The sequence below is a fragment of the Hydra vulgaris genome, chromosome 05 (genome assembly GCF_038396675.1).
Source record: "Hydra vulgaris chromosome 05, alternate assembly HydraT2T_AEP".
In the NCBI taxonomy this organism is placed as follows: domain Eukaryota; kingdom Metazoa; phylum Cnidaria; class Hydrozoa; order Anthoathecata; family Hydridae; genus Hydra; species Hydra vulgaris.
Window position 1 is genome coordinate 16,991,923 of NC_088924.1, and position 15,021 is coordinate 17,006,943.

General features: G+C 28.3%; 1 protein-coding gene across 1 annotated transcript in view; it reads left to right on the plus strand.

Moving 5' to 3' along the window:
• LOC136080636 (uncharacterized) overlaps positions 1-15,021 on the plus strand; it is a 184,705-nt gene that overhangs the window by 104,270 nt on the left and 65,414 nt on the right. Inside the window, exons 12-13 of the mRNA XM_065797540.1 lie at positions 6,574-6,735; positions 7,042-7,194. Of these exons, the coding sequence (XP_065653612.1) occupies positions 6,574-6,735; positions 7,042-7,194 (315 nt within the window). The remainder of the gene's footprint in view (positions 1-6,573; positions 6,736-7,041; positions 7,195-15,021) is intronic.

Consider the following 15,021-nt stretch of genomic DNA (forward strand, 5'->3'; position numbering starts at 1 on the left):
TTATCTGTACTTTAATAATAATAGTTTGCTAAGAATACAGGGAAGGAACATATTATTTATGCATTGAAAAGGCAGTAGAGCATACAATATTGCTTGGGATGTAGAGGTTACTGACGCCATCACGAAGGATACGGAGGTATATTTGAATAAAAGTTAATTTGGTAAGTAGTAGTTTTTGCGGTGTTAAAAGCATACGGGAATATATAAGGGTTTCTGCTGTTGGTTTGAGTTATTTTAGTGGTAATAGGATGGCATGGGTCTGCAAGTATCTTTTTAATTATTTTAATACAGATCCTGTCAAGTCTCTCTTCATTGTCAAAAGTAATATTGAAGCTGCTTGAATTGGTTACATCAATTTCAACAATTTGCAGGGCATTTTTATGAAATTGTTGGATATTTCTTTTTGCAGCAGCACTGCACGAAGTGAGAATAGGAGCACTATATATCAAGTGGCTAATAGCATAAGATCGGTAGACCTGTAAAAGGTTTGGCTGAGTGTGTCCATTTTGCTTAAGACGTTTGAGCAGATATGGCACTGATTTTATATTGTTGTAAGCTTTTGTCCACTGTTCACCTCAATCAATATTCTCATTGAGCATGACTCCAAGGTATTTGTGGTTGCTGGCTATTTCAAGTTCAGTATTATTGAATACAATGAATGGTAAAGCTCTAATTTCGGACCATCTGGGAATAATTTTTATGATTTTACATTTCGGGCCATTAAGTTTCATTCCGTTTACCTTAGACCAAAGAGCGACGCCTTCAACAATGGATTGAGGTAGGTTGGTAGGAACTTTATCGTTAATTATAAAGGTCAGCTTGTCATCAGCGTATTTTTCGAGGATGGTTTCAGGTTGAAGATAGATGTTAATGTCGGAAATAAATAGAATGAACGGGATTGGACCTCGAACACTGCCCTGAAGTAAACCTGCTTTGATACATTTCCAGTCAGTGGTGTGATCATTTGTTTTAATTCTTTGTTGACGGTTAGATAAGTAAGCTGCGATCCAAGAGGTGAGCCTGCTAGGTAGAATGTTTAATAACTTTAACAGTAACTTGTCATGACTGATAAGATCAAAAGCTTTTTCGAAATCAAAGATTATTGCATAAATTGATTTGCTGTTATCTTTCGCATAACTCCAGTCCTCTATAATTTGAATAGAAGCGTCCATCGCACTTCGGCCAGGAAGGAAGCAGAACTGTTTGTTTGAGACCTAAAAGTGCTTGGTGTGATGGACAATGAATATGGTAATAATACGTTCAAAAAAACTACATAATACGGATGTAATGACAATTGGTTGATTGTCATTAGACAAGTGTGGATTATAAGTTTTTGGAATCGGTGTATGTTTGCTGATTTCCATTGGTCAGGTAGGTAACTGTTTTCTATGAGGCGGTTGAATAGGATGCAAAGTGATGAGGCAATTTCAAAGTGAGCAGATTTGAGTAAAAACGGAGAGAGATTATCTGGTCCTCAGGATTCTGGTTTGAGTTTGCGGAGTTGGTTTGCAATGTTATTAAGGGTAAAAAGAGGGGATAGTAGGCGGGTTTGCCTCTCGGTTAATGAAGCATGAACGGCTGGTTTATTTCTTGCCAGTCCAAATACTTTGAAAATGATTATTTAATTGGTTTGCTAGTGCCTTAGAGATAGGGGTGGTGACTTGACCTTTATCAGCAAGACTGATTTCACACCAAAAATCTGTTTTTCCAATAGCAAAATGCCTGTTATAGATTCTCTTTCTTTTGGAAATAAGATTACTAATTTGGTTTGCAAGTGCTTTCCACTCTTTGTTGTACCCGAAGAAAAAGAGTTGTTGATGCTCTTTTATAAGGTCTTGAATAAGTGGTGTCATCCAAGTCTTAAGGTTAACGAGCGTTGTTGATTTTAGAGGTTGGCAGATGTCTTGGGCAGATAGTATAGATTGATAAAAGTTGTTGCAAGCAACTTATATTTCATACGGTGAATCAACTAAGAATTCAATATTGGTAGATCGTATCAGTGCAACAGTGTCAGCAATTCTACCTGACCGGTGTGCAACCTTAAGGGGATTCGGGCGAGTAGATTTAAAAAGATTTAGAGGAGGTTGACTAACTACAACAAGGTGATCTGAATTTAATAAAACTAGGAAGGGTATTCGACACTTAGCATTTAGGGGTGTTACTCAAGATGATGTCCAGAATAGATGTTTTTCTGGTGGGGTGTGTATTGAGATGAATGAGTTGGTGAGAACGACAAATAAAGGCAGCCATTTAGATCCCCTGCAAGAAATATTTGTGGTTTGTTGCCGATTGTGCAACGAGTTATGGCTAGTTCAATGAGTTGTGCAAGTTGATAAGATGCATTGCACTGCTCACTTTTAGACCAAACCGGGATATAGGCACACATAACTTGGCAGGAAGAGTATCCTCGGAGGAGTAATTTTGTGTACACACGAGCGATTGTTAGTTCGACTTCTTGTTTAGGCACCAAGTTAAACGAGTAGTCTGTAGTTATTTTTATTTTTTCTATTTTCTCTGAGTTATTTTTGTTTATGAATATAACAGTACCACCACCCATGCGATCTTAACGTTCAGTGCTTATGCAAGTGTAATTATTATTGATTTGAGAAATAATAATTTGCTTACCGCTGGGGTTAAGCCAGGTTTCAGTTGAAAAGGTAATGTCAATGTTGGTATCTATGAGAAATTGATTAAAAATTTCAATATTGTTTCAGAGTGAGCGCATATTAGTGGTTCAGATAGTTGGTAAGCGATTGGTGTTGAGATTATTGCCAGTTAGTTGGAGTTGAGCGAGAAGTAAGGGCATCGCGGATCTTGATGATTGCTCTATCGCGAATGCTCCTGTAAAAGGGTGCTTCAGGGTTATCATTACGTAGTTTATCATTACGAATGTTGCGGTCTTTGCGTAGTTGGTACTTAAGTTCTCTTTCAGCAGGAGACAAGTCAGGACTGACTCTGTATGTCTTGAAATTCTCATGTGTAGCGAGTTTCCGAGAGTTTATCAGAGCTAATTTTTTGTTTGTAATGTTCTTGAATTCTACAACAATTGGCCAACAATTTGATCCTTCTTTTGTGTTAAAACGCTTGTAGAAACTAACATCATCATTGTTAAGGCCTATAAAGTTTAGGATCTCTGTGAAGCAGATCACGTTTAGCTTCTTGCTTTAGTTTGACAAGGACTTGATCGATTTGTGGCGATAAGTTTGGCTTGCTTGTGACAATATTACTCCAGGATGGCTGGTGTGGACTTGATTGGGTGGCTGGTTGAGAGTTAATTATGGTTCAATAACCGCTAATTTTTCTTCAAGTTTTTTTATTTAGTTAGCTTGCAGATTGTTAGTAGCTTTCTGTTCTGAAACGATGCTAATGAGCTCCATTATCCAGATATCAAGGTATGCGATAGATGGTGCTAAGTTTTTAATAGCTAAGTAACCATTTGCATCAGTTTTATTAACCATATTACTATGCACGAGATGAAGGAGTGTTGAATTGTGCAATTTTTTTATATTGCTGTGAAGACGGAAGGGCTACCACCAATAATAACAGTGGATTACCTCCCAGTTGAGAAAAATCTTTTATGTATATAAATATTTATCATACCTTATTACACAGGAACTAAAAAGTTTAAAGATGTGTTTTATATATATATATATATATATATATATATATATATATATATATATATATATATATATATATATATATATATACATATATATACATATATATATATATATATATATATATATATATATATATATATATATATATATATATATATATATATATATATATATATATATATATACATATATACATATATATATATATATAAATATATATATATATATATATATATATATATATATATATATATATATAAATATATATATATATTTTCATGTATATACATATGTATATATAAATACTTATATAAATATAAATATTTAAATATATATATACAGTATCGGACAAAACGAGTGCAACCAAATAATGCTAATTTAGTTTCTTTATATAAAAGTGCTGCATTTTTTCAATTTAGATAAATAACTATGTAACTGTTTAGAGACAAAGTTCTTCAAGTTTTATTTATCGCAAAGTTCATTATTTGTACAAGAAAATTAATAAATTAATCAAAGTATTAAAAAAAATTGATTTCCTTCTGGACAAAACAAGTGCAACTCGACAAAATGTTGACCAAGCTGTTTTTCACTATCATTATTTCATGGCAAATCCATGGTTGTCCATCACAGCCATGCATCTTTGAGGCATAGATTCGATCAGGTGATCAATGAAACTTTGTCTAATCGCTGCCTAGGCCTTTTGGATTTGTTGAACCTTATTACGAACACCTTCACGAAAACTTCTGCGGTTTACGATCTCCCACAGGTTCTCGATAGGGTTGAGATCCCGAGATTGAGGCGGCCAACCCATAATCGATAAGTGATTGTCTTGAAACCACTGCCTAACTACTTTTGCAGTGTGTTTCGGATCGTTGTCTTGCTGAAAAACCCATTTTATTGGCATATTCCATTCAGCATGAGGTAACATAACATCTTTCAGGATATTTTTATACATGAAACGGTCCATTAATCCATCGCTTCGATGTATTGGACCTAGACCGTTAGCAGAAAAACGTCCCCAGACCTTTAAAGTGCCTCCATCATGCTTCACGGTTTTATGGCAGTAACGTAAATTGAGGCATTTTCCGGCCGGTCGACGTACACGGCAAATGCAATCACTCCCAATGATGTTGAACTTCGATTCATCGCTGAACAGGACAGCTCGACATTTCTGCACATTCCAGTCAATATGAGATGTAGCAAACAGGAGTCTTTAAATCTGGTTTTTTATTGAAATCAGCGCTTTAACTGACTGTGCAAGTCATGAAAATAATAAGTCAAATAATCACGCTTCTTAAGGCTTACCGTGTTACATTTACCTAGTGATGATACAATAATGCCCTATGACTCAAAACGTCATGTTTGAATGTGGACTGTCTTGATGTTATAAAACACTTGTTGTATTTCACTTCTTGAGTTGATGTTCTTCGATAAAACTAAACCAATCAAGCGTAACTTGTTTATTTTAACTTTGAATGAAAACCGTCGACTTTAATTTTAAAACATCAAATTTAAATCATTAAAAGTTAAGTCGACTCCCGCATAAATTATATCAACGTTAAGTATAGAAAAGTATTTATGTTTTTAAACGTTTATATAAATAAAATAATAGATAAAATTAAAACATTTTAAGATAAAATAAGTAAATTCTTGTTTTGTTTAAGAAAAAAAAACTAAAATATACACATTACCAATCGCTAAAAATTCATTAAAGTATGTGTCATCTTAAGCGTTATATTTTTTAACTTGATAAATATATGCTTGTAAACTTTAACTCTTTAGTTTCTGAGATATAAATATTATTTTAATATAAGCTAACCTATTTTATAAAGATATTAACAATGTTTATTAAACGATGCTGTTCTACAGTATCTTTTGTAAAGAAATTTATAAAAAAAAAACATTTAAAATTTAAGTCGACGCAATTTTGTCGCTTTTTAATATCTGTCGACTTAAGCAGGTTTTTGATATTTAAACTGTCGACTTAAACGGCACGCATAAATATATATATATATATATATATATATATATATATATATTTATATATATATATATATATATATATATATATATATATATATATATATATATATATATATATATATATACTATATATAAATATATATATATATATTTATATATATATTTAAATTTATGTTTTTATAAATATTTATATATACATATGCGTATATATATATATATATAAATATATATATAAATATATATATATATATATATATATATATATATATATATATATATATATATATATATATATATATATATATATATATATATATATATATATATATATATATATATATATATATATATATATATATATAATATATATATATATATATATTAGTAGTAGAAAATCATTGAACAAAAAATTTTTCCTATTAACACTGTGTTTCATCAACAAGGATTCATCAGAAATGCATTTCTGCGTTTCTGATGAATCTTTGTTGATGAAACACATTGTTAAATGGAAAAAATTTTTGTTAAGTGATTTTCTACTACTAATATAATTGCTCCGTTCTTTTAAGAACATTGAGCACTCTATTGTGTAGAATACTTTTTAGAGTTGTTTAAATATATATGTATATATATATATATATATATATATATATATATATATTTATATATATATATATATATATATATATATATATATATATATATATATATATATATGTATATGTATATGTATATGTATGTATATATATATATATGTATATATATATATATATATATATATATATTTATATATATATATATATTAAATAAATATATATATTTATATATATATATATATATATATATATATATATATATATATATATATATATATATATATATATATATATATATATATATATATATATATATATATATATATATATATATATATGTTTATATATTTATAATTTTTTTGGTCACTTTATAGTGTCGAGAATGTATTTTGAGTTTTTTACAACAACACCAGTTTCGTTTTCGACTGTAACTGCTGTAACTTCACTTGAATTTAATTTGAGTACCCTGGAACCATCTCCAATTCTAATAAATTCTAGTATTTTTACACCACTTTTTAGAAGCCCTATTCTAGAAGGTATTTACTATTACGTATTTAATAAACTGTCAAACTATAAAATCTAATAAATGTTTACTAGTTTTTTTGTTTATGCTATAGTTGTATCGTATTTACGTATTATTAATTGCATTATATAGTTACGTTGTTTATGTTATATTTTTAAAATAAACCTTTCTAACTTACTAAAATTTAGCTATTACGAGATAAAAATTTGTTTTTTAAATCAATATTTTAACTTCTTTGTTGTACAGTGGTTGGTTTTTTAATATTTAATTAAGATATAACACAACTTATTATTTAATTTAACATATAAACTCCTTTTAGAGTTTTCTACAAGGACACCGTATTTACCAGCAACAAAAACAACTGCAACGACACCAGATTATTTTCCTGATTCAAAACCCTCTCTAAATTTATTGAATTCTGTTATCTTTACAGCTTCAACAACAGGATATTACAGCAGTAGTATATTTAAAGGTTTTTTCTATATTTGTAATTTATTTTTTTCCCTGTAATTTCTTTTACTAAATTACAAATAGGTGCTTTTGCACAATAAAGCCAATTTTTAATTTTTCTTTATAACCTAAAACATGTTTTTAAAAAGTTTTCAGGATTTTACTATGTTTTTATTTTAGGGTTCAATAAAATATTGTTCAATTAATTAAACTAGAAACAGTAATACTAACAATAGAGATAGGTTCGTATAGGTTGTTTGTTACTTAGTTTAATAATACTTGAATTAATTAATAAACAAATTTCAAATAATTTGGTTGAGTTCAAACACTGTATATTTTTCAAAAATTCAAAATATAACAAATTATACAATATTAAGCAATATTTAAAAAAAATAGACAGCTGTTGCAGTGAACAAAAGCGAATTTTAAGTTATATAGAAATCTATATTAAAAAAGTTTTATAATAAGTAATTTTGTAAAAAAGAATTAAAAACGCAATAAGATTTTTATTAAATGAGCTACGCAATAACTTCAAAAAGGATTTATACTTTTAACTTCTAATCTTTAAATATCTTTAAATAATATGTTTTAGTTTTTTTAAACCAGAGATTTTTAAAGTTGTAGGTATATTTTATTCTAAGTTTATTTTTATTAAATATATTAGTTTGAACCATTTGTACACAAGTACTTACTTGAAGGCATTTTACACAAAAAAGTACAAAAAAAGTTACTTTAAGTTGAACAAAATGTCCTCAAAAGGCGTAGTGGTATATATTAAAATCTAAATATATTGAATACTCACCCAGCGGGCTGACGTTCTAAGGATGTCAATAAGACTTACTTCATGTCCATTACACGTCTTTAATAGGTATTAAATAAAAGACTTGAGGACGTCTATTTTAGACGTACTAAAAAAGTTATATCAAGACGTCCTAGAGACGTCCTTTCAGCCGTCCAATAGACGTCTCTAGATAGCCTTATGTGAAACACTTAATGGTGTCTTATTCAGACGTCCTTGAGACGGCCAAATTTTTATTTGACATGCTTTTAAAAGTTTTACAAAAATGCAAACATAAACAAAACACTCCTTAGATTTGATTTAATCTATGCAATGGAAGGTATAAAGTAAAAATTAAAGTGACTAAAGTTTAAGGTTATGTATTTAAAATAAAATTATAATTTTACAAAAACTTGAAAAACTTTTATAAACGAAGTTACATTTTCCAAATTAAAAACTTATATTCTGTAGAGTATAAACGGTAGTATACTATAAATAGAAGACATATAACATTTAAAGCAGCATATAATAATAACAACAACACATAGTTCAAAAAGATCATACTATAAAATATACTTCTATACATGTCATGTTCCATAGCCAAAGAAATTTGAGAAAAATTTAACTTTTTTTTTTAATTTAAACATCGTTCTTAATAAGAAAAAATAAACTCACACACAATAATGACCTAGTGAAAATACGAATGATAGTGTTACGTTTTTTTTTCTTTTTAACTCTTTAAACTTTTTTTTCCTTTTTTAAATAAATAGTGTCTGTTATCAGTCTACATACATAAAAGAGATAACCAATGTCATACTGTAAAACATAAATGTAAAAGTTCAAAAATTTTTTGAATTACAGAAAGTTAAAATATTTATTATAATTAGAAAAACATTTTCAAGTGTATCAGCTGGGTTTTTATTAATAGCTGTTTTACCATACCATTTTATTAATAGCTTTACCATACCACTTTATTAATAGTTGTTTTACCATAAAAAAAAGCAATGCAATAAACATTGAAAATGTTCATGACAATATAAAAAAAAAAATTTTAATAATAAATAACAATAAAGGGATCGTCCGTGAAATACGCAACGATAAATTTTTTTTAATTAAAAAAGTAGGAGAAAATCAGCTCTTTTACGCGGCAATTTTAACTAAAATTAATGGGCTTTTTTCATTTTTTAAACGACTTGAAGCTCTGCAAAGGAAAACTTTTATTCTTTTTTGTTTTGTTATTAGGTGAAATTTAGCGTTGCATATTTTATAGTCAATCCCATAAACTATAAAGATTAAATTCATGTAAACAAAATTAATGTATTTGACATCTCCATTAGCAGTTTTTCTTTGGTTGTCTGAACTTTTAAATTGTTTAAAACTTTTTTTTGGATTATTAGAGAACAATTCTATCTACCAAATGTTTTTTTATTTTAACAAGTTGGAACATAACTTTTCTCTGAAACTCTAATAAATAAAATATAAAAGTTCAGCCCAATAAAGCATAATGTTTTCTATAAATGGTTCGAAAGAAGTCGAGTTAAACTAAATAATGTAAAAAATCTCAAGTACCATGCCTAATCTTTAGTAAAAAAACTATATTATAGCTCCGACTTAGTTCATCGAGCACTTTCTTAATAGTATATGCACAAAACAGCATCACTTTACATGTGTGTATATATATATAAATATATATATACATATATACATATATATATATATATATATATATATATATATATATATATATATATATATATATATATAATATATATATATATATATATATATATATATGTATATATATATATATATATATATATATATATATATATATATATATATATATATATATATATATGTATATATGTATATATATATTTATATATATATACACACATGTAAAGTGATGCTGTTTTGTGCATATACTATTAAGAAAGTGCTCGATGAACTAAGTCGGAGCTATAATATAGTAAAAAATAAAACTACGTGATTTTCACAATTTTAAGTTTGATGTTGTTGCAATCATCAGGTGAAATACAGTTATAGTTTGTTTATTAAAAACTTATATACAATTGAATCTATAAAGAAAATGCTATTTAACTCATCAAAAACGTCTTTACCAATGTAAGCCAAATGTTTTTGCAAATAATAGATAAGCATTTCCCACCTTAAAATTGCACAACCCATTGCATAAACTATTCAATCAAAAGACTACAAAAATTAGCTACAGCCCCAGTAAACACACATTGGTTCAGAATTGGTCAATGTTTGGTCGAAATAGGTCGAAAAGTGGATGAAACGTTTAGCGACCTATGGTTGACTAAAAATTGACGCTTGATTTGAAATGTATTTCAAACTTTATAAAACATTTATAAATTTAAAATCTACGCTTTAAATCTTTTAATATTTAAGTATATTAAACGTCGATCAAACGTTCACAATATTAACTATCATAAGTCGTAATTATAAACGTTTTATCAACGTTTAATAAAACGTTTATTATATTATAATATAGCAATATAGCCATTGGCCAGAAGACTCATATAACAGCCAAAGTCATAATTAAATTACACTTGAATGCGTTTTCAAGATTCACTTCCTTATAACAACTGAAACTAAAACAACTGATATATTTATAATAAAAAATGAGTGTCGGATGCATCATTTTAATAAATGGAAGTTAAAAAGGTTTTATCGCGACAATCTACCTTCCTAAATGCTAACAAGTCAATGCACTCCGATGTTTTAAAAACTATTGATGGCGACATTTGCATAGTTAAAAAATATGAGTTGCTGGTCTCGTGTAAAAGTCTTGCTGCAAGAGCTTTTTTCGTAAGTTTTATAAACAGTTTAAATTCATTTTGTAAACACTAGTATGATTGTGTAACAGAAGATATTCATCTTTGCATTAACTAAGAGGTTTAATAACTAAATATATATTTTTAGTTTAATTTAGTTACATTTGCTGAAAAAATTTGGTGGAGCAGAGCTGATAAAAACCACTAAATGTGTAATGTCGCGACGTTACTATTTAATGTCAAAAACAAACATGGATGGTGCAGAAAATATCGGAAAATTTTACTTAGAAAATCCTTTTTATGTAAAGTTGTTCTGTGTAGTTCTATGTAATTTTGATTTGTGGGTTTATATTTAAAATGCCAATTGTTTTACCCTAGTTTTTTGCGGTTACAAATCAGGTTACGAAATCAGACGATTAGGATACGAATGTAAAAGATGGTGTTGAACAAACAGGTGCATGATGAACAAGTAATAGACGGTATTCTAGGAATATTTTTGATAATGCATAAACCAAAGAAAACAGTGATCCAAAATATTTGTATATGAGTTTATTAACTTTATTAGTAATCTTTGATTTAATCTTAATGTAAACTTTTATTTTCTGCAAATGAGATGAAACGTAAAAAATATATGATAGAAATTGTTACAATAACATTTCCACTGCAAAAAGCTTGATCATTTAATTTTTTTTTAATTATCGAAACATTAACAAGCATAGTGTACAAACATTTTTTCTCTAAATCCCCACTATAGGAAAACGTTTTATATAAGTTTATATCTATATATATATATATATATATATATATATATATATATATATATATATATATATATATATATATATATATATATATATATATATAATTAGTAATATATAATAATATAATATATATATAAGTATAGTATAAGTAAATAATAATAATATATATATATATATATATATATATATATATATATATATATATATATATATATATATATATATATATATATATATAAAAGGGTGTTTTTTTTAGAGGTATAGAACTTTAAGTTGACATTACTGTTCAAGATGACGACCGATTTAACAGGTGACAAGTGATTTATTCTCAGTTTGGTTAGGCAATTCATCATGAACAGACTCACGCCTGAACAACGCTTGCAAATAGTTTAATTTTATTTCGAAAATAATGGTTCTGTGCGGAATACGTATCGCGCTCTACGTCCATTTTATCCTCGACAAAATCATCCATCAAAGCAGTTAATTCGATTAACCATGAAACGTTTTTGCACCACGTTTACTCTTATTGATAACTCGCATCCCCAGAGACGCCGTACGGTGCGTACAGAAGAAGCTATTGCTACTGTAGAGCGTAGCATTGCGGAAGACCCGAATGAGTCTATCCGCCATCGAGCACAGGAATTGGATCTGTGTCCATCCACTGTATGGAAGATTTTGCGGAAGGATCTTGGTATGCGTGCTTACAAAATCCAACTCGTGCAAGAATTGAAGCCAAACGATCATCAAGCAAGGCGTAGATTCGTCGAATGGGCCAAAACCGAGATTGCCGTTGTTCCCGATTTTCATAAGCGAATTTTCTTTAGCGATGAAGTGCACTTCTGGTTGAATGGTTACGTCAACAAACAAAACTGCCGCATTTGGAGTGAAGATAATCCTCAAGTGTATGTCAAAACACCGTTACATCCAGAAAAAATGACTGTTTGGTGCGCTTTATGGGCTGGTGGATTCATTGGTCCGTACTTCTTCAAAAATGATGATGGTCAAAACGTTACAGTCAATGGTGATAGGTATAGTGCCATGATTACAAACTTTTTCATTCCTGAATTGAACAAATATAATGTCCAGGAGCTGTGGTTTCAACAAGACGGCGCAACATGTCACACAACTCGTGCCACAATCGATTTATTGAAAGACACGTTTGGTGACCGCCTAATTTCACGTTTTGGACCTGTGAATTGGCCTCCGAGATCTTGTGATTTAACACCGCTAGACTACTTTCTGTGGGGCTATGTAAAGTTATTGGTCTATGCGGATAAGCCACAAACGCTTGATCATTTGGAAGACAACATTCGCCGTATTATTGCCGATATACGGCCACAAATGTTGGAAAAAGTCATCGAAAATTGGACGTCCAGATTGGACTACATCTGAGCCAGCCGTGGCTGTCATATGCCAGAAATTATATTTAAAATTTAATGCCACAAGATTATCTTTCTAATTAAAAAAATTCTTGTCAATCGAATAATCCATCGTTGTTTTATTGCAATTTAAAGTTCTATACCTCTAAAAAAAACACCCTTTATAAGTATAGTATAAGTATTATAGTATAACAGTTTATAAACATATTATAATACATCAAAAAAATTTTAAAAATAAGACCTTTTATAACTGTATCTTAGTTATAAATTTTATGTTTCTTTATAACTATATCTAATTTATAAATTTCAAGACCCATATAGCTCTTATAACTTGTATAAAGTTAAAAAGATATAACGTATATTTAATTTATATTAGTTTTAAAACTTAAATAAATGGAAATTAAGTTAACTAAATCAAAGAAAATATTAGACAAGATTTAAAAGTTTGATATACGTTTACTTAGATTAAATCTAAACGCTTCATATCCGTCAATTAGACTAGATTTAAACGTAATTTAGACAAAGTCTAAACGCTTTAATTAAGTATAATAATTGTGTTATAGGCGTCTAAAATGCGTTTGAATATAAAAGTTTTCATGGACGTTTGTTTTAAACGTTAATTTGAACTTCATTCTAAACGGATATTCGACCAAATCTCAACTTTAAGTCAAAACGGTGTATTGACGTTTAACAAACGTTTGGGCGTTTATTAACATTTCATAAATCATAAAAAGTCACAAAAAATAGATAAACTCAAATAACGCGACTAAAAATCTCCCTTGCTATTGCAAACAAAAAGAAATCTGGCCGCAGAATACATACTGTAGAGCGACAAACATAATTTACAAATGTATAACACCTTCCCCTAACACGCTTAGCAAAGCATACACTGGTTTATCAGAGGGCGCGAGAAAAACTAGATATGGAAACCACAAGCAATCATTTACAAAAAAAACTGTCAAATTCAACTACTCTCTCAAAATAGATATGGGAAACTAAGGAAAAACTGAAAGAAACATCAGAATTAACTTAGTCTACCCAAAAAAAAGCCCCTGCTTTTAACAATACAACAAAAAACTGTTTGTTTGTTTACATGAAAAAATGATAACTTTAGAAAAATGCTGAAGAGCTACTTAATAGAAAACCTTAAATTTTAATGCTGTCGCAAAAATAAATTTCTATTAAGTAACCACCAACCTGAAGATGAAATGCACGCGGTTGTAACAAAAGTTTTTTTCCTTATAACTTTTTTCTTTATGGTTTTAATTGTATTTAATTTTTTAACAAAAAAACTATATTTTTGATTTACCTGATGATTGCAACAAAATGAAACCATATATATATACATATATATATTTATAAAATATGTATATATATATATATATATATATATATATATATATATATATATATATATATATATATATATATATATATATATATATATATATATATATATATATATATATATATATATATATATATATATACATTATGAGTTCACCAGAGAGCTTTAAAGCTTGTACCAGGTTTAAATCACAATTCATAAGAAAATCGTTTATCGAGTTTAGGGTCAGTTGGTGTAGTGGTAAACCTCTCGCTTATAAAGCTAGCGCTTTACCACTTCACCACTATTGCATTTTGAGGAGGTTTAGAGGAGATAAATAAAAAAAGTTAGTAAAAAAGAAAAGAAACCATTTGTTTTGTGAAGAAGTTCAAGCATATTGTTGTTCTAATCATTCATATCTATGCAAGCAAGTCTTAAAATATAACCAACCAAAATAATAGGTTTTCTAACAAGGGTAGGTTTTGTTTTGCGTCTAAATCACATAAGTTATCAAATCATTTTTTTTGGATAAGTATAATAAGGTGCAGCACAAAAATGTTTTGTTGATGACTCAAAAAGATTCAGGTGTTGTGAGTGAAAAGACTCACCTCCCCAACACGTGGTCTTGGGGAGGTGAATAACATTTTTAAAAAATTTTCCTTTTCTTATCATTTTTTTTTCGCAACTAGATAAATTATTAAACTTCTAACTAATATTTTATAAAGGCAAAAATTCTATTAAATTTGTAATGTTTTAAATAATTTTATACTGAAATATTTTAAATTTAAACGATTGCAGTTATAGCC